The sequence below is a fragment of the Ctenopharyngodon idella genome, chromosome 20 (assembly GCF_019924925.1).
Source record: "Ctenopharyngodon idella isolate HZGC_01 chromosome 20, HZGC01, whole genome shotgun sequence".
Lineage (NCBI taxonomy): Eukaryota > Metazoa > Chordata > Actinopteri > Cypriniformes > Xenocyprididae > Ctenopharyngodon > Ctenopharyngodon idella.
In genome coordinates, this window is record NC_067239.1 from 13,894,497 (window position 1) to 13,919,232 (window position 24,736).

At 35.5% G+C, this 24,736-nt stretch overlaps 1 protein-coding gene across 1 annotated transcript; it reads left to right on the forward strand.

Annotated features, from left to right (window-relative positions):
- Nucleotides 1-19,370, forward strand: rhoj (ras homolog family member J). The gene is made up of 5 exons (XM_051875357.1): nt 1-585; nt 10,575-10,633; nt 15,288-15,452; nt 15,894-15,989; nt 16,562-19,370. The coding sequence occupies exons 1-5, from the start codon at nt 372-374 to the stop codon at nt 16,706-16,708; spliced, it is 681 nt and encodes a 226-aa protein (XP_051731317.1). The 5' UTR covers nt 1-371; the 3' UTR covers nt 16,709-19,370.
- Nucleotides 19,371-24,736: the final 5,366 nt, after the last annotated feature.

Sequence of the window (24,736 nt, forward strand, 5' to 3'; positions counted from 1 at the left end):
ACGATGCGTAGCCGCGTAGGGGCGAATGTGGAAAGCTGTTTGGAGTATGAAGGGAGTAAACAGTGTCACAGACACGGCTTTTGAATTGGTTTCGTCGTCGGACCTGGAAAATGTAAAATAACGGAATGCAAGTTGTAGGAGTTATCTTGAGTTTTCATGAAACTGCTGTCGATGGCGCCGGATTGTTTCGGAAGCGCGAGCTAAAGCGTGGGTCACCTACTTGACGGATTTGCCTGCTCACCGTATACGACACGTAAACTCGAGTGTTTAAACTGGTCAAACGAAGATTAACGTCTCAGAGATTGATATTTCTGTCGACCGAAGACTTGGCTACCTGTGGTGAATATAGTTTCTGGACTTGTCTAACTATCATGCCTACTCTCAGCTCGAAAAGTAGGCAGAATGCAGTGGAATCGGTTGAGGATGGAGGCAGTAACAGCAATCCTGTCGATACTACGACCAAGAAGATGTTGAAATGTGTTGTGGTCGGCGATGGAGCGGTGGGAAAAACCTGTTTGCTGATGAGTTACGCAAATGATGCTTTTCCCGAGGAATATGTGCCAACTGTATTCGATCACTACGCAGGTAAGATGGTTTCCAGCTCAAAGCATTCAACTGAAATCCCTGTTTATGAAGTGCAGTTTACAGTATGTCTGCCTAATCCTTGTCTACCCCCTACAGTCGGGTAGGGGACGGTCCCAAGAATAGCCGTCTGAAAGAGGAGATATCAACTGCCAGAGCGAGGACTGCAGGGCCGACAGACTAAAAAGTAGAAACGGGGTACGAATAGTTTGTGGGGGGTCTTACCCCACTAATTTAGGTTGATCAAAAATTATACAGGCCTGTTATACTTAAAGAAAAAGAGTTATCTTAATTTAAATAGTGAACAGTGTTTTTAAAAAACAAAATTTAAATAGATGCTTGCAAACTTCCAAGTTGAGTTGGAATAAATCGGTAACCATAGAAACAATGCGTTGCTCGAGCGCTTTGCTCGTGAATCGACACAAGTCCTTCATTATTACGCAATAATAGTAGCAAAAAATAACGAAGTGTTTGTTATTGTGTGTTTAAAACTTCTTTAAGGTAGTTTCCGTTTACCTTACTGTGCTAGGGACGTCAAAAGAGAATTTATGTTGCTCGAGATGGGTAAATAGTAGCGAGATGCATATCAGTGTCAGAGCTCGCGAGTGCCACAACCTGTTGATCACACGAGCTGACGAAATCTAAACACGTTGTCAATACTGTACTTTATGCATCATATCTTTGTGGAACCATAGTGGTTTACATAAATGTGTTGCCATTTATTAAGTTTGCCATCTATTAAGTTTTTTTCTCGTTCTCGACATGAAAGCATAAGGCTTTGGTTTCTCTGAAGGGGAAAGCCCCATTGACACATGCCTGCTCTGAGAATCCTATGAGGGTCAAGCCCTAATTACACAGTGGCAGACAGGTCAGCTTTAACATCCTCTGAGAGTGGTACAGCTCCGTGAGAACAGCAGGGCATTTCCCTCATAAATACAATGTATGCCAAAAACAAAGAATCTTCTTGAAAGAACTTAGGATGAAATATTACAAATAGTATCTCTTACAATCAGTTTTCCCTCAATCAATTCTCACAAGCTCTCCAAAATTCTCAGCTGAACATTGCGTGTTAACACTTTTTAAAGTAGAGTGCTACAGAAGTAGACCTTCCCAATGCAATGTGTGGCTTTTTTCTTCATTTGATGTTATTAGCAGTGAGAAAAGTTATTTTTACAGAATAGAAAGGGAGGAGAGAAATTGTCATATTTACACTGTTTGCAAAATCTTTTATTCAGAATTTTCATATGATTAAAGGCACCACAATGACAGTGTTTCACATATTTTCTGAGGCTGGATAGAAAGAGCTTGTGGATTAGCAAAGACTATCAAACATAATTATGACAAAAAATAATCTTTATGGCTCTCTCATTTGTGAAAGCTATTTTGTTGGCTTGAAAACCTTAAAGCAGGTATTGTCAAAGGATTTTCTTTCCTTTTTTCTCCTTTCTAATGTGCCATATGATCAAATAAGGCGTGTTTATCTGGACTGTGCCAAAAAGAAGAACTATTTTGCTTTCTATGAGATTTTAATAGTATCCTGTGTTGTAATTTTCTCCAGCTGGCCAGTGCAGGCTCAAGACGTAAAGACAGACTGAACTCATTCAAGGAGAGAGTAAAACTTTTAAACTCTTGGGAGTTGAATGAGATGGAAAGATTTTCAAGGAGTGTGATTCTCGGTCAACTCTTCTGGTTAAGTTTAGCTGATGAGTTATGATGAGGAGGCCGTCCAGAGGACACTTAAATGGATGTTGTCACAGACCAAAAATTTGAATGCAGACATGTTGATGAAAAAATAAGGAATGAAGAGCCTGCCTGAGCTGCATTTAACCTTATGGTTTTTAAAGGTGTAGTGTGTATTTAATTTACAATATTTAAAACTTTCTCATATCCTTTTTTCATAAGCACTTTATATCAACATTTTTACAATTCATTTATGTGATGTTAGTAGTGCATTAATTACACACTTTAGCTCTAAGGTTCTCATTAAAAATAGGGGATTTTTATTTGGTTCCATTATAGTGTGCTGGCAAACAAACTGAATTCAAATTTTAGGTCATGGTATGTAAAAGTTAGATGCGCTTAAACACTTTTTAGAGGTAGAATATCATCATTACAGTACATGAAAGTAGAAATGCATGTAGGTTTTAATTTTGTAAAACCCTCTAAATAGTAGAGTGTCCATCAAATACTCTGTTGTTCAATGATGAAGATCAGCGATTGAGATTTGCATTAGAAATCATTTTATGGAATAATTTTATATTTTATATCTAGAAAGAGTTATCAGCACTATACAGTTCTTCCATGTATAGAGACAGTGTTAGCGAAATGGAAATTGAGAGAGAACAGAGACAATATTCTTCCAGTGCCAATCAATCACTTACATTTATATTAGGCCCCACTACTGTCTCCACATTGAGAGGGGCCTTAACACAGCATCATAATACGGTAGCGAATTGTCACATAGTGGCTTAATGTCCAGGCTAAAGAGCACAGAGCTCCCATTGTAGGCCACTGAAAGCTTTACTGTGCTGCTATGCTAGAATTGGTCTTAAATGAAAAACTCTGTATTTATTCCATTCATGCTCCAGCAGTAACACAACAGTTTGCAATAGGAAGCATTGGGAATACTGTAATCAAAATATCAGTGAAAATATAATTAATAAGTATGCATCTTTTTCAAATGTATGAACTAAAATTGTGACCTGAGTAATCCAAGCAGCAGGTATTTGAAAGTTCATTCAAAGTTTGGGGTCAGTAAGATTTTTTAATGTTTTTGAAAGAAGTCTCTTAGACTCATCAATGCTGCATTAAAGTAAACCCAGTAATATAATAATATATAATAGTAGTATATAACAGTATTACAATTTAAAAAAAAACTGTTGTTTTCTTATTCCTGTGTTGGCAAAGCTGAATTTTCATCAGTCATTACTCCAGTCTTCAGTGGCTTCAGAAACCATTCTAATATGCTGACTTGCTGTTCAAGATAAATGTATTATTAACAACTGCTCAATATTTTTGTGAAAACCATGATACATTCATTTCAGGATTTTGTAACAATGTAAAAGCCTTTACTGTCACCTTTGATCAATTTAATGCATCCTTGCTAAATAAAAGTATATATATTTGAAAAATAAACTTGCTGACCCCAAACTTTGAGACAGTAGTGTACATTAAAGATACTATGTAAGCAAAAAGGTACGAGAGGCTGTGCTGTATCATGAATAAGTCACGATGTATCAATGCAGCTTTATGAAGTAAACTTTTTCTAAAAGCCTTCCTTCCGCCGCAAAAAAATAGTCCCTGACCATGAACAGCAACAGAAGTTACATTTTCACGCCATTAGATGGTGGCAAAGACTGTCTTTATGAGTGTGTCAGTCAGTAGCAAAGACTTTTACATTGAAAAGACTGAATTGTTGTGAACACGGAACAAGACGCAACTGACAAATGCTTTGACTAGCGCTATTAGTCACAGGAAAACCCCTTAAATGTTAAAAGGACAAGATGATACATCAGACATTTAAACATTTTTTATCATGAACATAGGACTGACCTGAAGGAAAATGCTAAATCTGAATGCAGGTAATAAACTCGCTCACTCGATCTCTTTCTCACAACGCTCTTCTACATAATACAGTAAGTTTCAATAAACAATGTCAATTGAGAACATAGAGTTTACGTTGCTAAGAGTGGTTGCTAAGGGTGTTGTGTAGTGATACACAGAACTGTTGGGTGAAATGGTCATAGCCATGTTTTATCGTGAATAAAACACAGCTATTGACCAATCAGAATCAAGGACAGGAACTAACCGTTTTAAACATTTTCATACAGCATTTCACCTTTCAGCTAATATGTCGTTTAAACAATGTTTTTTTTTTTTTTTGGTTGTGTTGGTGGCTTAATTGTAATATATACCAACTACTTTTGAAGAATAAATAAGGCCAAATATAACATATTTAAAGTGAGTGAACTGACATTAAATTTTGACACAATATTATATATTTTCACAAGAACCATTGTGATTGCAACCTACGAGAGTCAGAGCTCAACCCAAGAGTTTGTGGGACTATGGTTTCCTTCAATAAATCCCATGGGATCAGAATTCCCTTGTCCAAAACAAACTGATGACATTCCCGGTCCATGACACAGTGCCTGCTAATGCGTTTGAGATGAGTCATCGTCTAGTGTGGCTCCCACTAGACTCCTAACAAAATCAACTAATCCGCCAATTATATTGCATTGTAGATATTGCCACATGGTCAATACTGAAATGCCTACAGCTATAAAGCTAAAGTTTTTTAGTCAGGGACAGGATAGGAAAGTAGCAGTTCACCTTTCAGTGTTAAACATTTGTCTGAGCATTATTGTTTTCTCATTATTCCTCCACTCCACTGCATTTTCTATCATTGGATTGGCAGATCTGTAAAGCATGTAAGTTTTTTGAAAGGTTTTTAACTCACTATAAGCAAGAATATTCATCTGAACTATACAAAATAAAACAATAGCCTATCAGTTAGATTGTTTATTAACACTGACATCCATAATAGTTAAATAGTTAAATTAATACCAGTAAAAGATACATCCAGAAAAGTTCTGTTGAGTTGTGTTCTGGTTTTGAAGATGTATTTTATTCTTTGTTGCCTATGATATCCCATAATCCTGTGTATGTGGTTTGACGGTCAGGGTTATAACAAGCCAGATTTGGTTAGTGGTTGGCTGGTGGAAAGAAAAAAAAGTTGTGTCTGATGGAGTGGTTGAAAGAAGTAAACTTTTGAACTTATCACTTATATTTTAGAGGTAAATGTTTACTTGATTACGTCTAAAGCTCACTTGGATTTGTTCTAGATAATTTAATTATTAAGAAAAATTTGATAATTTTTGGAACACAAAATAAGAATGTTTAAACTGTTTTGTCCATACAATGAAAGTCAGTGGGGTCCAAAACAGAATTGAAAACATTTTTCAAAATATCTTCATCTGTTTCACAGAAGAGAGAAAATCATACAGGTTTGTGATGCCAATAGGTTAAGTAAATGATGACAGAATTTCCATTTCTGGGTAAACTGTCTCTTTAATTAATATTACAAATGTCAATATTTTGAGTATCGAAAGAGAGAGTTCATAATTATGTAATTAAATAAAAGCTCATAATTAGTGGTGTATATACAGTGAGTGGTTAAGTTTATTTAACGTTTTGCTGATTGGAAGTACTGTCACAAAACATTCACCAGAAGGCACAAGCTCAATCTTATAACGAGTGCTGTGTAAGGGCCTTACAGATTCTTTTGGCTTCAGGACGCAAGATTAATCACATTAATGCCTTTTTTTAGTTATGCTATGCAAAATGTGTAGATTATGTACACTTCGATCCTCTGGCAAGCACTGTTCTGCAGCAACAGGAATTAAAACCCTATAGCTTATTTTGGACTTTGACCCACCAATGCCTTCAAAGAAACACTAGCAGTACAAGCTCCTTCTTTAGAAATCACACTTCAGGAATTCCAACCACTCGAAAAACATACAAACCCATTTATACATCACCACACTGCAAGCACATACTGGATATATTTGGCATGTCGACGTAAAGGTTTTGCTACTTGGTCAAAGAGCAGTTCTTATAGAATACTGCGTAGGAAATTATGTACATACAGTATTTACAAGTCCTAGTAAACATGATTTACAAGAATTAAAAAACTGGGTTTGAAGAATGTCTATCTTTTCAAACTTTTTTTTTAAAGGATTTGTAAAGTCAACATTTAGATTTAATTTTGACAAATTCTGCTTTTCTAATTAAAAAATTACATTTAAAATAATTTTAATTCTACTTCCTTACATTCAAATTCGAATTGCAATTCTGCATCCTGTTTACTACTTAATTCAAATTCAGGAGCTGATCTGGAATTTTCATTTTTCTTCTTAATCGCTTTGGCTCAATTTTCTCAATTTTTTCTCAAAACAATAAGTTCAGGTTTGAATTTCTTATTCATTTGAGCAAATTACACATGTGGCCCATGTGCAAAAGATTAAGTATAATTGTCTACAATTTCGAAGTAACTGAATGCGCATGGCTTGGTGATCAATACTGATGAGTTCAATTAAATTGTCACTCTTCACAACATTTTTTCCATCATGTGAGCCATTGAAAAATGATTAATTCAGTAATCAAAATCTTTCTGACATACAGGTATATTTCATAAATATCTTTGACATTGAATGATTTATATATAACAAACATCTCCACGGTTGATTGCCATGGTGAAAAAAAATGATCATTTTGGAAGCATTTGCCAATTTGCTGACAAAATAACTTGGTCTTGAAGCATGAATTAAATATTTTGGGTAAGTTACTACATATTTTTAGACATGCATAAAACAGTGACATTTGCACTTGTTAAAGGGTGAGAATGTTAAAGGGTTAGTTCACCCAAAAATGAAAATTACGTCATTAATTACTCATCCTCATGTCGTTCCAAACCCGTAAGACCTTCGTTCATCTTCAGAACACAAATTAATATATTTTTTATAAAATCCAGTGGCTAAGTGAGGCCAGCATTGCCAGCAAGACAATTAACATAGATACAGAATGCTTTTTGTGTGCCAAAAAAACAAAATAACGACTTTATTCAACAATATCTAGTGATGGGCGATTTCAAAACACTGCTTCATGAAGCTTCGAAGCTTTACGAATCTTTTGTTTTGAATCAGTGGTTCGGAGCGTGTATCAAACTGCCAAAGTCACGCCCCCAGTGGTGAACCATTGAAATTTCGAAACACTTATGACGTAACGAAGCCTCGTTTACTGAAATCACGTGACTTTGGCAGTTTGGTACGCGCTCCACGCGAACCACTGATTCGAAACAAAAGATTCGTAAAGCTTTGAAGCTTCATGAAGCAGTGTTTTGAAATCGCCCATCACTAGATATTCTTGAATAAAGTCGTTTTCTTTTTTTTGTTTTGTTTGTCAAATTTTGTTTTTTTTGGCGTCACTTCATAACATTAAGGTTGAACCAATGTAGTCACATGAACTGTTTTAAATATGTCTTTAGTAGCTTTCTGGGCATTGAAAGTGTTAATTGTCTTGCTGTCAATGCAGGCCTCACTGAGCCATCAGATTTTATCAAAAATATCTTAATTTGTGTTCCAAAGATGAATGAAGGTCTTACGGGTGTGGAACGACATGAGGGTGAGTAATTAATGACAGAATTTTCATTTTTGGGTGAACTAACCCTTTAAGACTTTCAAAAAATGAGCCAAAGCAATTGAGAAAACCTTTTTTGAGGCATTCTCAGATCAATTCTGAGTGCTGTCAGACACACTGATTTCAAGATTCCAGCTAAGATACATTTATTTCTAAAAGACATGGGAAATTTGCTGGACTGGATGGTGGACAACAGACTACCATGGAAGAATGGGTGTCATTTGCAATTGAGCAGTGAAAGCACCTACAGTAAATGGTTAGCGCTTAAGACCTAATGCATCTGTGCTGGAATGGAAAGTGTCTAAATTAAATTTGCAGTCTCTTGCTATTACCATGTGAGTATCTATACAATTCGCTGTACTGTTCTTATGGGTTAAAGCTCTTAAATGCAGATAGCGGCTGACTCCAATGTCACAGGCCAGTCTGTGAAAGAGAAAGAGGTAAGAAAGTTGAGGCCTGGAAGGACGTGGGTGCTTCTGACACCCCAAATCACATTTCACAACAGTGGGTTAGACTTAAGTGAGACTGTAACTCAACATTGATTTTTCTCCAGGCCACAGAATGGGGGCTGGGGTTTGCAGAGAGCTCGAGCCTCATGGGGAAAAGCAGCTGACCGGAGAGAACAGCTGAGGGTCTGATTCACAGCCACCAAACCTTCTTTGTCTCCACCGACTTGTATTTCTTTACGGCAGTTTCTACATCTCTCAAACCTTCACCTCACCTCACATCACCTCAGTCTTGTTTTGTATTAGTAGTTCTTCTCATTTATAGGTAAAGAACGAGTCAGAGAATCAGTAAGAGAGAAAAGCTTGTTTGTGTGTATTTGCACTTAGTTTAGACTCCTTATTTAGCCCGGCCCCAGGAGGGGAAGAGAATCATGTTGGTAAAAAGACTTGTTAGGAACAGCTGATATGCAGCAGCAGACTCAAGGCCACTGTTTCAGGTTCATCCTCACAGTCTACAGGGAAAGAACTTCTAAGCACATCTAATCAAAACACCGCTTGGCTAGATTCCCACAGCTGCAACGCCTCGCCCCTTTATTTCAGAAAAAAACCACCCTGGAGGTTCTTGCACACCACGGTCCACGTGGCTCCTCAGTGACCCTGTGTTCCTTCATGAAGCTCAGCTAGGAGCATTAGGGCTAGTGCTGCTTTGAATTTGTCTCTTGTCCCCAGTGTTGAGCACATGATTGTTAAAATTAGCATTGAGATTAGCAATTGCTCAAAGCGATGTAAGATATGACTGAAAATTTCATTTGAATTTTAAAAGGGGTGCATAGTCCCTTGTAATCATAAATTATGAAACAAACATTATGCTCTGTTAAGTGAAGCAGTAAAGCTAGCATAAGTACTTCTTTAGGGCTTTTTAGTGTCTTTTAGGATTTCATATTTGTTTAAAACTGACTAGGTCCGTTCAAATTATGCTTTCAGTATATCAAGTTTAGAAAGTGTTCCTTGAACAAAGGAACAAAGAAACTTTTCTCATAATAAAATTGACTTTAGACCATGTTTTTGTTGGTCAATGGCGCAGTCATTTTCAGTTGCCTTCTTTTGTATTACTGAAAGAAACTGCAACGCGCATTATGGCAGAATACGCCCCAAATGGCAACTGGTAAAGTCATCGCATCACTGCAACTGTTGACATATATACTTTTTAAATGCTATTTGAGCATAAGAAACAATAGATGGGATAGTTCATGTCGAACAATTTGTTCATGAATTAGACATTGATACTCTCACAGGGCAATCATATGACTTCAGTGGGCTTGTAATATAGCACAAAAGTTGTATGAACCACTTTTATACAGTAGTTTTTATGGTGCTTTTTGTCATTTTTGCCTTGATTTATTGTCATAATATTGGAGTGTTTAATCTGAATCATCTGTAGTGGATTTCTTCTGAACATTTTGCTGGTCTTGTTTTCAAAGAACGTTGGAGAGGTTGTCTGTTTTCTCCTTTTCCAGAAGCTTCTTGACTCATCCAGGCAGCTAGTGCTATAGATTGCTGGAAGTGCTTTGGTTCGGTCCTCAATTTTCATGACAGGAAAGTCATTGGCCATGTTGGAAGCATTCATGGGTATCTGGCTCAGTACAGTTGGCGGATTATCAAAAATATAATAAAATCCTAGACATTAATTATGCCATCTCAGGCATCAGTATTTCAGACAATCATGAAGTTGAGAAGATTGAATTCAGTTCAGGGTGTCTCAGAAAGTGCTTATGGTCTACAGAATCTAGTGCCGCTGCTACTCTATTCAGCATTTCTTTCTTTCTTTCTTTCTTCTCTCACACACATTCCTATAGAGTTAATCAGCCTTATCAAACCACTACATGCTCAAAACATTGAGTCTGAGAAGAGTGTGGACACATGGTGGATAGTATCTGCAGTTTGTTTGATACCTCAGTGAAATGTTGAGTCCAGCTGTTCTCCTGTTCTCAGGAGTGGTCCTTTATTGCATGTTGTTTGATGACAAAAGATTGACTTGTCTGGGTTCTTTCCTTTTACTTGTGTCAACACAGCCGTTCTCTCCCCCTTATCACCCACAACACAGAATGAAATATGTATGTGCGCGCACACACCACTCTTCCCTCCCTGTTTTCCAAAACCGGTCACCCCTTGCTGTTGACAGCTGTCCTGTTCCAAATCAACCTCTGTTCCCACCCACAACCAAACAGCAGGTCCAGAGTTCTGGAAGTACATCAGAGGGATGTGATACAGCAGGAGCAGAAACACTTTTACTGACATATTCTGCACTGTTTACACGTATAACAAATCTGTTGTTTTGTTTTTTTACAGTGAATGTAACAGTATCTGGAAGGCAGCACTTACTGGGATTGTACGATACTGCTGGACAAGTAAGTTAAAGCTTCCGAGGTCTATATAGCATCAATAGCGCATCTGCTAAACAACCTGAGTAAAGACCCGTTCACACCAAGAACAATAACTATAATGATAACCATTATCATCCCATTATCATCCACACCGTTGGACAATAATGTTATGTTTATGTTTAAGAAGTCCGGCATACGACACCAGAGAGTAATCTGTTATTTTACAGGAAGCTTAAGTTATGATATTTTGATTAAAATTACAAGGTCAAAATAACTGAAGCATATGCATGGCTGAATCACTCACAATATGTTCTATAGCATAAATTTCAGATCTTTTCATTTCGACTTCAAACCTTGCAAAACCTCAAAAAGACTGAATTTAAATGCATTTGAGTGCAGTCATTCAGACACTCAGTATATACCAAACACCAACTGAATACAGTCAAATAAAAACAGACATGACACAAAACAAAGTAATGTTTTTCACTAGGCTTATTTCAACCTTTCCTACTAAATACAGTCTAATTTCATGATACTCATGAAACTAAAACTAAACTAAATCACTAAATGACATTGTAGCATCAAATCACTCTGAATTTAAACTCCTTTTGCATTACAGTCACGTTTAATGGCAGAATTTACTGCATGTTTTGAATAATGTTGTAAATAAAGCTGCAAGCACTGACTCGAAATTACAACAAACCACAGGCTGGGTTGTTTTTGTCACTGTCAGCTCACCATAATGACTTTGATTTTGGCTTATTGCTGTGATTCTTCAAAAAGAATCTCACATGACTAATCAGATCCAGCCTTAAGAAATGCATCTAAATCAAAGCCCAGCTGTTTACTTTTCTTGTGTGTCTAAAGGCATCACAGAATCAGCCGTCCCTGCAATAGTCATCTTATGAGACCCCAGTTAATACAAGTTTTAATCCTGGAATATTTAATGCAACAGATTACAATGTCTGAACATAAACATAAAGAACTTGTTCAAACAATGACTCTCTTCCACTCTTTCTATCCAGTGCCTGTGTAACATTCAAATTAGCTTGAGTTTAAATTTTTTCTATGTACAGTGTCAGACAATGTTATTTTAGTTTTTATATACTATTATAGTATTTATTAGTACTTTGTATTTTTTTTAATTCAAAAGTAAAATTGACATTTTTTTATTTTAGTTTAGTTTTATTAATTTTGTTATATGTGCTTTTGTCATTTTTAGTAGTTTTTGTATTTTTAAATATTTCTTTTAAGCTTTAACTTAATTACACTTTAAGCTTTAACTTTTTTTATTTCAGTTTTAGTTTTTGTAATTTTACTAATTATTTCAGTTAGTTTGACAGGGCAACATTTTTAATTTATGCTTTTTATAGTTTTGCATCTAATATTTATATTGTTTTATTTTATTTCTTTATTTCAATTACAAAGAAAATGTGTGTGTATATATATATATTATTATAGTTTTAGTTAACAATATCAACACTGGCTTGGTTGTTGTATCACATCTCACTTTTTTCAGCATTTTAGGATAAAATAGTTTAAATAAAAGTTTTCAGAAACTGAAAATGACACCGTCACCAATTCAAAAGTAAAAATGAGGCATTTGTGTATAGTTGTTACTGAATTTTGATCATTATAAAAAGTTATTTAAAAAATAGTCACATAATTATTCTGTTTTCATGATTGATCATTACTGTCAGCTTGTTAAGATTGCTCTTATAAGGAATTCTATTATTCCTATGAGGAAAATTCTATTAAAAAGGCTTTGGCGCTTGGCAGTTGCTGACATTGCACTGGAGGACGGCATTCATTAAATAAGATGTACGGAGTTTCTTATAGAGCATACATTTGAATAAATAATGAGGGAATAAACAATTCTTTTATATGCAAAAACATGCAATGGGTACAAAGAGAAAAGCATTATGTGCAAATTTTAAAATGGATGTCTCAGATACAGCAGTAGACTAGTATGTGCAATAGGGTACCAATTTGCATAACAGTATAAATATACATATTTACAAACAGTGCACTGAGGGTCACTTTTTTGACTGTTTTAAGGACTGTTTTTGCCTGAAGTAATAAAGAAAGCTAAAGTGTGAGTATTACTGTTCAGCTTGATATAATTATGTAAATGTTTCTTAGGACCTATAGCTGTGGCAAGCACACTATGAGCTGTAATGACGAATATTTGCTGTGTTTCAGAATTGAACAGACTGACTAATGTAGTGCTGTATAAATGAAAGTTACATAATTCAGCATATCTGCTCTTATAAGCAGTTCACTGATACAGAGGAGCATTTGTGTGAAGTCTGGCCCTTCTCTTCTATTGATCACTGACTAAAAGATCAATGGCACTCAAGAAGAACTGACTTTTACAAGATGCTGGCGCTGGTGCAGAGTTGTCATTCGGCGCTGACACTTTAAAAGCCTAATGTAAATTATTTATGTTCATTTTCATTTCATAATAAGTGACAGAATAAAGCCATAGATATTAATGATGCTCTACTTGTAAATTGCATTGATTACCATGAGCATTACATCTAGTGATTCAGGGTCCTCATTTTTAATATGCTCTTTTAAATGACTATTGTAAAATACTCAGATATGACACTTATTTACATGCAGTGGTTTAGTTCGGTGATCCCCAAACGGGCACATGCATGCCAGGTTGTACTTGAAGGGTTAGTTCACTAAAAAATGAAAATTATCCTATAATTTACTCACCTCAAGCCATCCTAGGTGTATATGACTTTCTTCTTTCAGACAAACACAGTTATATTAAAAAAATATCTTCCAAGCTTCATAATGAGAGTGAATGGTACCCAAAATTTTGAAGCCCAAAAAAGTGCATTCATCCATCATAAAAGGATGAATAATCCATACGGCTCCAGGGGGTTAATAAAGGCCTTCTGAAGTGAAGCAATGCATTTTTGTAAGAAAAATATCAATATTTATAACATTATAAACTATAATCACTGGCTTCCGGTAACGGCTGTATGCAAGTCGAGTTCCAGAGGAAGAGTGACCTCTGACCCAACGTATGACGTAGGATGAGGAGGCTCATAAGCTTAGGTGAGAGTAGAGGCCTCTCGCGGTTCAAACAAATAGGGCTGGGCAACAATCTCAAGCTCCTCTTATATCGAAATCCTCTGACATTTCTCTATAAAAATTCTCGTTTTAGATTTCTAATTCATGACCGGTGTTTTGTTTTGCTCTATCCTCTGCGCTTCAGTGTTCATCAATACGTCATGCGTCGGGTTAGAGGTCACTCATCCTCCAGAACTAGACTCGCATACTGCCGTTATTGGGAGCCAGTGATTATAGTTTTAAAGTTATAAATATGGATATTTTTCTTACAAAAATGCATTGCTTCACTTCAGAAGACCTTTATTAACCCCCAAGAGCCTTATGGATTACTTTTATGATGGATGAATGCATTTTTATTTTTTCTTGGGTACTATTCACTCCCATTATAAATCTTGTAAAAGCCAGGATATTTTTTTAATATAACTCTGATTGTGTTCGGCTGGAAGAAGAAATTCATATGCACCTAGGATGCCTTGAGGGTGAGTAAATTATGGGATAATTTTCATTTTTGGGTGAACTATACTTTTAAGCCTATTTAACCTATAAAATGAAATTACAATTTGACTGGTTTTCATGTACTCTCCTATTCAAAAGTTTGTGGTCGATAAGATTTTTTTTGTTTTGTTTTGTTTTTTGAAAGAAGTCTCTTATGCTCGCCAGTGCTGCAGTAAAAACTGTAGTATTGTTAAATTTTATTACAGTTTAAAATAAGTATTTTAATATATTTAAAAATGTAATTTATTCCTGTAATGGCGAAACTGAATTTTCAGCAGCCATTATTCCAGTCTTCAGTGTCACATGATCCTTCAGAAATCATACTAACAGGCTGGCTTTCTGCTCAAGTAACATTTCTTCATATTATCAATGTTGTGCTATTTAATACTTTTATGGAAACCATGACAGATTATTTTCTTATTTTTCGATGAATAAAAAGTTAAAATAGAACAGTGTTTATTTGAATTAGAAATCTCGTGTGACATTATAAATGTCTTAACATTTTCACAGTTGTGTATTTATAAATTTGATTAGATCTTTTTTGGGAACACTTCATGATTTCCTCTAAAACATGTAAAAAAGACAAACAAGCTGAAGTCTCTCATTAAAGGAAGATTCTAATTGGCAAGTCTTTGTCACCTACAGTATTAATTGTGTATAGTTTAAAGTGCATTATTGTAATAATGGACACTTTAATAAAATGAATGATAATGCTGAATGCTATCCAGTGTAATATTCAAAAGAAACACTTCTGGTGGGGGTTGAAGTATCTTAATACTTGAAATTAATCAAGAATAATCGCCATTACAGTTCTGTGCTTTCCACAGCTATAGGTCCTGAGAAATGTTTAACTGTAACACTCACACTTTAGGGTAAGCAATCTTTGAATCAAAGTCTGTCAGTTAAACGCACAAAAAATATTTGTTTGTTAATAAATAAATATATTTATACTGTTAAGTAAATTGAGCCTCACTGATGGGGTTGTGGCAAAAAAAAAAAAAAAGAGTTGGAAACCTTTAACCTTTAAATTAATTATCTGCCCTCTTTATCTTATATTTACTTCACTCATCAATTTCATCTTCGGAATGTGTTACAGGAGGATTACAATCAGCTGCGGCCCCTCTCTTACCCCAACACAGACGTCTTTCTCATCTGCTTCTCCGTCGTGAATCCAGCTTCCTATCACAATGTTCAGGAGGAATGGGTACCCGAGCTCAAATCCTGCATGCCTCACGTGCCCTACATCCTCATTGGAACACAGGTGCAAGAGTTTCTAATTCAGGCAGTAATGTGATTTTTTCATTATTATTGATAGTAATAATAACAATAATAATAATAATATTTTTGTTGTTGTTTATATTTTATTATCGGATCAAATAATAATAATATAATAATAATACATTTTTAATATTATTAAAAATAATTATTGTATTTATATTATCAGATCAACCATTAATATTATTAATAATAGTAGTAATAATTATTATTATTGTTGTTATTTTTTATTTTTAGATCAAATACTGAGATTAGTTATCAGATCAAATAAAAATAAAAAATCTGAATATTTATGGACTGCTGAGGAGCTTGAAAAAGATCCCAGAAAAAGATCCCTGTAGAGAACATTCTGGCTTTTTTTTTTTTTCTTTAGTAAAATACCCAGCACTGGTCTGCAATTTATTTACTTTTGTTCTATTTCATTCAGATTGATTTGCGAGATGACCCAAAGACACTGGCACGTCTGCTCCAGATGAAGGAGAAGCCACTGACCTATGAGCAAGGCCTCAAACTAGCCAGAGAGGTGATGGGATTTTCATATTTTTGGTGGTTTGGCTTAGTTGTCGTTTGCTCTTGATGTGTCCAGCTTTCAAAAAACAGAAAGCATGATTCATGAACTATTACCACTGTGTGGCAAAGCACTGAAAGGATTAGTTAAATTCAGTCTCACCCTCATGTCGTTCCAAGCCTGTATGACTTCCTTTCTCATATGGAACACAAAAAAAAGATGTTTAACAGAATGTTTGAGCTGTTTTTTCCATTCATTTAGAGTGAATGGTGACCACATTTTCAAGGCAAATTTTTTAGTGAATAAAAATGTACATTTAAGGTTTATAAGAGGACAAGTTATTAGGACTACTTTGAAGATAATTTTAGGAGCTTGATTGTTCCTGGTTACTGTGGTCCATTTTCATTGTAAAAGAGCAGCTCTGACATTCTGCTAAACTTTTCCTTTTGTGTTCTATGGAAGAAAAAAGTCATATAGGTTTGGAACAACATGACGGTGAGTAAATGATGACAAAGTATACTTCAGTGAACTATCCTTTAGCCTAAAGCTGAGTGTTTTGTCTTAATATTGTATATTGTTGTCCACAGATTGGAGCCCAGTGCTATTTGGAGTGTTCGGCACTGACTCAGAAGGGACTAAAGACAGTGTTTGATGAGGCCATCCTGACAATCTTCAGCCCTAAGAAACAAAAACGGGGATGCACGGCCTGCAGCAGCTGTTGTGCTATCGTGTGAGGATAAAATGTCTCCAACTGTGAAAACCCACACTCCTCCAAAGCTTCGGGTAGCGTAACAGACCCTAAACCGCCTCCAGTCTGCTGTACATCCTTCCTTTCTCCATCCGCCCGTTGTCCCTCAGGACAATGAGCGTTCTTTCCCTCGGTTTGTGTGTCTTGTGGAGAGCTTCCAAAACAAGTGCCTTAATTTCTCCCCACATTGCCTTTCAGGATTCACTACTAAAGCCAAAGAAGTTTCAGACTGGACTGCGGTTACTTGAACCGACATGGTTCGATGTCGCCAATCTCCAATCAAACAAACGTTTTAGATTCAGCTTTAGGCCAGTGGATTTTTTTTAATACCGACTATATTATATGGTTTCTCAAGGCTTATGAAATAATGAAAATCCATTCCTCCATGCAAGCTGGTTTTTCTCAGTCACCTCAAATCAATATTGTGCTCTTTCTGGAGTCAATGCTTCAGCAGTTCGAGCTAGTTAATAAGGGAAATTCTCTGGAGGATGGCCCAACTCATCAATAGAGGTAGAGCAGAAGGAAGAAGAGAGAGAGAGAGCATGTGTAAGAAGTGCATCTTTACCAAAAATAATTGGGTCATTCAAAATTAGCAACTAACAATTAGCAAAAAACACTGATAAACCGTTGCATACCTACACATCCAGACACAAATAATAATACAATGACAATCAAGCACACTATGTGGAGACTGAAGTCTATCAGTGACAGGATAAAGGGAAATGTATATTGTGACAACATTAGCCCATGAATTATTCACATTTCCTTGGGTTTTTAAAACCAAGATGCCCTTAAGTGTACTTAGTCACATTTTTGTGAGCCATCAGACCTTGATCTTTATACAATGTAGATGTAGAACAATGATGCCATATAATGGTGCTGTAATTATTATATTTTTCATGCGCATTTACATTTTGATTTTTGAAGTATAAACTACAGATAAAATATAGAAGACAAATTACTCTGCCTATACACATTTTAAAAAATGCTCTCATTGTCCTTATTAAAAATGAGCAGATGGAGGACTGTAAGTGCCACTTAAAAATAAAATTAACTAATCACCAATGTACTAATTCCAAAATTAAAATATAAATATTAAATGAACAATTTAGTTAAATGTAATAATTTTTAAATACTTTTATAAAGCATGTTGTTTTTTAAAATGCATTTTAAGAGTAATTGATGTATTATTTTAGTTAAATTTAACATTTTAATCATGAAATGTCAACGGTTTACTTATTTGTAAATCTTAAAGGGATAGTTCACCCAAAAATGGAAATTCTGTCATCATTTATTCACCCTCAGGTTGTTCCAAACCTGTATGAATTTCTTTTTTCTGCTGAACACAAAGGAAGATATTTTGAAGAATGGTGGCCCGCTTTGGGGCACCATTGACTTCCATAGTAGGAAAAAAAAAATACTATGGAAGTCAATGGTGCCCCAGAATTGTTCAGTTTCCCACATTTTTCAAAATATCTTCCTTTGTGTTCAGCAGAACAAAGAAATTTATACAGGTTTGGAACAACTTAAGGGTGAGTTGATGATGACAGAATTTTCATTTTTTTGGTGAACTATCCCTTTAAAGGTTGACTTTCCTTTTTATAATGTCATTTAAATTTGTATATTTTATTTTTTAATATTTATCACTATTATTTTATTTTTAAGTGGCACTCATAGTACTCCATATGATCCTACAACTGTGAAAAAAAACACTCAACCTATCACTCCCTATTTCAGCTGAAGTACTGGTGTGTTTACTAAGAACCAGGCTTGTACACTGTCTAACTGTTCTGTTTTTCCTCTGGCTAAAACCGCCCCCTTATTTTCCCCTTTAAAGATCAGTTAAAACACAAATGGCTTTGTTCTTCAGACTTGTTTTTTTTTCCTCATGTGTGCAGCGTGGTCATGCTGTAAAGTGCAGTCCCGCCTTATGTGGCCTTTTCAAAATGAGGACGTTCCCTACTGTATTTTGGTACAAATGTCAAATAATATGGACAATATGTGTAGCCCTTACCTTTCTGTTTTGGACATATGACATAATTTTTTAGGTATATTAACTATCTGCCAAAGCATTGAACTGAACACTTGCAGTTCAAGTCTCCATATTATCACTTCACTTACCAAAAACTTGTAGTTCTCAGACGACCATGTTTTTGGACACCAGAACTGGTACTGATTTCTTGTGATTGCTCTTCACATCAGTCGTTCCTTAGTTTGACCTCAGGGACTTCTTTCCAGAGCCCCGCAAGGTGCTAGCGACCTTCCTCGGGCTGAGGAATCAAGCCTGCTCCACAGAGAGGAGGAAGAATGAGCCTCATTCACTTGCCTTTAATGTAGCATAGAGTTTGTTTCTTCACTCAGTTTAAGTGCACTTACGACACTGTGCCTTGCATTGTACTATGCAATTGTTTATATACTGTAATGCTAATGAGAAGACCAGTTTTCAGTCGCTGGTTGAAAGAGCTATAACTTGAACTCAGTCTTGAACTCAACTGTAAACTTATATTTAATATTTTTAATAAGTTTTTTTTTTTCTTTAAATTTCATGTATTGGTTTATATGCTTAAGAAATGTGACAGCTTTCTTTGCCAAAACTAAAAATTTGTTGTAAATATACACAGAGTGATTAAAGATTGTGATAAAACTTTTTAACTTGTCTTTGAATATTCATTAATGAAAGTACTCACAATTTAATCCAATTTTAATCAGAATGCTGATGGAGGTCCACTGTCCTGTCAGACCTGCTTTAAAGTCAATCAAAGTTGACTATTCTTATTTTTATTATTTTATTAAAATATGCCCTCATATCCTTTGATTGAAATAAGTCCTCCCTCTTGCAGCAACATCTCTTTTCTGATGACGTTTACAGGTGAGAGGGCGGGACAACCTGTCACTCACATGACATCACAGGAATAGCAAACCACAACCATCCAATCAATTCCCGAGGGACAAAGTCAAGTCCCGCCCTCCTTTTTTTTTTTCTTTTTTTTTTATATATAAAATCAAATCTCTTCTTTTTTAAATATAGGCCTACTATAAAACATGTTTTTTCCTGAATATGAATGTAGCCATTTAAAATAAACTTTTACTTAGTTAAATAATGTTTAGCAGGGTATATTTTGTGAAGGAGTTAAAGATACTTCTTTGACCTTGTTTGTTAAGACAGCGATTGGTCAGAAGCTATATTTTCCCAGTCAACATCACTCACAAATTGACTCCTATATGCCATTACATTTGGTAATGGCATATAGGAAACAATTTTTTTTTTTTTTATAGAAAAGGGCTCTTATCGATATGATATAATTATTAAAACAAAATAAGTATTTTACCTACAAGGGAGTGTTTTGGTGAGAGGGGTGGGAGTTGCTAGTAATCTAATCTAATCTTTTTTACTGTTTAAACAACATACATATTCCATAAGAAACACAGTTGCGAATTCCCTTGGTGGTATGAGGATGTTGTATTTTGCCAAGAATTCCTCATAAGTAAAAAGAGTTAAATATCTAAGTTAAATAACTGGTCCACCAAAACAATATTATTTCGAAACCAATTTTCAAAGAAGATATATTTTCTAGAGTCTTTTGTTTATATAGAATGCCCTTATTATTCCAGATAAAGTATTTGTGAGGTAAAAAAGTTCTTTGTAAATTAAAAGAGTTTTACAGATATTTTGTTGATTTCAAAGTTGCAAATAAGGAAGAAATTTATGCCACCCAGGCTATATAAAATATGGAGGGGAATAAAAACAGAGACTGGACACTTAACAAGCTGTCAAATCCAGTTGATTTTAAATGTATTGTTTAGTGTAGCGAAGTCCAGGAAGTTGAGACCACTATTTTCATTTGAGTACATTTAAAACGTCTTCCTATAATGTATCCTGTTTTTCCAAACAAAATTAAACAGCATTTTATCAATCTCTTTTGATATTTTATCATCAATCTGCAGAGCCAATGCTGTAAGCTAACCGAGATATACCTTCTGCTTTGGAAATTAAAACTCATCCTTGACAAGTCTTTAATGACAATCTCTTAAAAGCCATTGATTAAACTTCCTCTGAGTTTTTTTGATAATAGGATTAAACTTTAATGAACTTCTATTCTGCTGATTCTTATTTACTGTAGGTACTTAACTTCCATTTTGACTGGAATGTTACAATAAGATGACACTGAACATTCTTTGACCGCAATAAGTTCACACTTCTATACATTCAGATAAACATTAGATGCTTTAGAAAGCTCTGTTACTTTAATTGTGATGGGGATTTGTTCATCATTTCAACGAAAGAGGGTGGTGTCATCTGCTAATTGCGTTATAACAAATTCTTTATCAATAATAGTCATATCTTTAATCGTATTGGCTTTAATATTAGCAAGGAGTTGGTCTAATCCCTCTAGACAAATTAATCAAGAAATGCCTCCCAACAATTTAATTGAACTGATGCTGTTTTAATTGCGCTAGTGAAGAAATTTCCAAAACCAAATTTTATAAGTGACTCAAAAATAAACTCATGCTCTACAGATTTAAAAGCCTTCAAGAAATCAAGAAAAAGAATAAAACCATTATCTACAGTAAATTCAGGATAATCCAAAATATCTCAAACTAATCTTATGTTGTTTGTTATATGCCTATTCCTCATGGAGCCAGACTGTTTCTTCGATAATTTAATCAAATACGACTAAGTCTTTAAGCTAATATCAGAGCAAATAATTTATAATCATTATTCTATAATTGGATGCCAATTATCATGAATAAGTGAATCGTTTTTTTGGTTTGGGGATTAATGTGATTAACCCTTGAGTCAAGGTGGGTGTAAGGCATTGATTACTGATACTTTCATTAAACAACTTAAGCAAAAAAAGAGGCTAAATCTTAGAGCAAACCATACTGAATAACCCCATTCAAATAACTCCAAAATTTTGAATCTCCTTTAGTAGAATCTGGTAAACACTGAAATCAAAGTGGTATCAAATCAGCACCTTTATCTAAAGTAACTAAAAGTTAGGAAAATAGCCTACTTTTTATTACCCATGGTGGCTGTCTAACAAATCTCTTTTAAATTTCCAGATTAATATTAGCGAACTGGTCATACCTTTTTGAACACAGATTTTGTGACCCGGACTTTTTTGTAAAACTACATATTGTCCATAGTTATTAGAGTACAGTTCGGACTCGGAGCAGCATAGGGATTCAGTGTAACAGAGGAACTCGAAATTCTGAGAATCTTGAGAAAGTATTGAAAATATCTCTTTCTGCTCCTCTCACCCTGTAACTTCTGTTCCTTCAATAAATCTGGGACCTCCGACAAATTAAGCAGATTTGCCATCAGCACATGCTTTTTTGATCAAATGATGAGAAGTTCGGATCATTTTACTGACTCGGATCTTTGAGTCTCATTCAGCAAAATGAATGAACCTTTTTTCCAAATGTTACATGTTAGTAGCCAAATTCCCCAACATGTAGCAAACGTTGATTACATTTAGAATAAAAAAAAAAAAACGATAATACAGCTAAGGCCATATTATGGGAAGCAGAAATTATTAATTCATTGCTTAGCTAGGTCTTCAGGCTATGCAGTCTGATTCGACTGCATTCGTTCTTTTGTCACGTCACATCTCCATAGGCTGAAGCTATGCAGTCTGTACCGGAAACAGAATGATTAGTTAACCTCCCGAGTATTTGGGTCGGAGTCGTTCGTTCATCACGAGTTATGGAAAAGAACCATCATGACAGAAATTCACAAATTCATAAACTGTAAGAAATCTGAGACCGGAAACGCATCACGTAACTGTAAGCGTAAAAAAACTATGCGCTTGTTTGTGAGGAAGGTTGGTAATTATTAACTAATTTCTGTATTCAATATGTCGGTCACGTTACATGACAAAAGAACGAACTAATCATTTCTGTTTCCGGTATAGACTGCATAGCCTTAGCCTTTGGGGCTGTCACGGGATGAACGAACGACTCGGACAATTAACTGATCATTTCTTCTTCCTGTACAGAACCTATGGGATGTTGCAAATACGTGGTCAACACAAAAAAAAAAAAAAAAAAAAAAAAAAACACTCGATGTTACGGTGTCATATTAAAGAATCGTTCAAAATGAACATCACTAGTGGCCACAACTTCGGTCTACAGTCTCTGTCCTCCTTTGTCAGATCCTCCTTAAACTGCATCTCTGAATCTTCTAGCAGTGAACCGAATTATTGTTGTGCGGGGCCTCGTCTTATTAGCACGTTTGGTTCCCAGTCGATGAGCAACATCTACAGCATCTGGTAGTTTCATTGCTTCATGTGGTAACACTTCTTGGGACATCCGCGGATAACCTCCTCTCGCACATTCTCTTTGGTCGTTTCTGGCAGTCCATGAGGTTCCAGAGCCTACCGTACCATTTCAAATCCATCACCCGACTCATGTACACCCAGTTTGTTTGTTCGCCATTCCATCCGTGTCTCAATGTGAAGCATTTTGCTTTTCAGCTCTTTTATTTCTGCACAGGCAGTTTGCACCATTTTTTCCAGGGCATCACTGCTTATATTGATAAGAAATTAGCGAGCGTTGTGATGGCCTCATGAGAATTAGATATATTTCCAGCATAACTTTGCAGAATGTTGGCTTTTTTGCGAGTGGAGGTTTGCTCAGAGTTGCAGGGAATGGCGGAAATTCTTCATCTTTTGCCAGATGCTTGTCTTGGATCAATGGCTGTTATTAGCAAGCGCACATGAATCCTCTTTTCCAGAGTCAATGGCTTTTTTTTTCTTTCTTCTTTTTCGTGCAGATTTAGCCATGTCAAAGCCCTCTTAGATCCAGTGCATAGGCCTAACCCTATATAAATTTTGCTGACAGCTATGTTAAATGCTTTCTTATTTTGGCACAGAGAGCTTGAAACTTTTGACTGTTGCTGCCATCTTGCCGGTGTTGTGCCGAATTCTGACCCCCGACACAACAGATTATGATGCCCTATCGGTATGTTTAGGATTAGGCAATCAGGTAGTTGGTTCATTGAGGGGAGTAATAATCTGGAAAGGAGTCGAAATTCAGCACAACACTGGATCTCCCCATTTTTTCTTGTTCAAGAAGCCGTTTGAGTCTGATATACGTCATAATATAGAAGAAAAGACAATCTCAACTTCCGTTTCATGCTGACTTTAATTACAGGCAGGTGTGTCTGGTCAGGGTCTTTGTGGACATTTAGGCTCATTTGAGCACAAACCACATGCTTTTTCCTTAATGTAATTGTTGCAAGTGTAACAATTTAGTTGATTTTTCATATCAGGGAGTACTTTCACCGACATAATACATAGTCAAGGTGTGTTTGGACAGGTTTTGACAGCGGAACTTTCGAGAACGTTTAAAATTGTTCCAACTACCCCTATTCAGGCACTGTTTTATAAAGTAGCCTACATACAAACAGTATTACTTTACTTTATCATGAATAGTTAGTATGCGACTACCTCAAAAGCGATTGCGGGGTCTCGTGTGATAATTGATGACTCCTCTTCTCTCGTCAAGGTAAAGTTCTTCATGGCTGGAGAAGGAGCGCGAGACCAACTAATTAATGTAGCTTGCAGCCCCATCTGTTGGTGAAAATAATCACTACACGACTGCTCTGGTAACCAACATTGTATCAGGGTCCGTCGCATCAGACCAATCTAACTGATTGCACTAAAATACCACGTTTAGTTTTACATGAAATTAATTCTCTAGAGTGGAATGTGTTTTAAGGTAAACTGATCGACGCACAAACTGGATTAAAATGGCACATTTAAGCTATTACTAGATTTACTTAATACACTTCGCCATTCTTATTTTCTCAGAACCAAGAGATCATAAAATCTATTTTTGTCTATATTAATTATAATATTCTTAGTGTAATGAATACACTAAGTCTAATAGGTCAATCAGATTTTCAATCTGCAAATACAGAACTTCAAATTCAGAAAAAATATCTTAGAAACTTCCAAAAAAAAAAAAAAAGCACACATGGGAAGAAAAAAAAAAAAAAGCAAGCAAACAA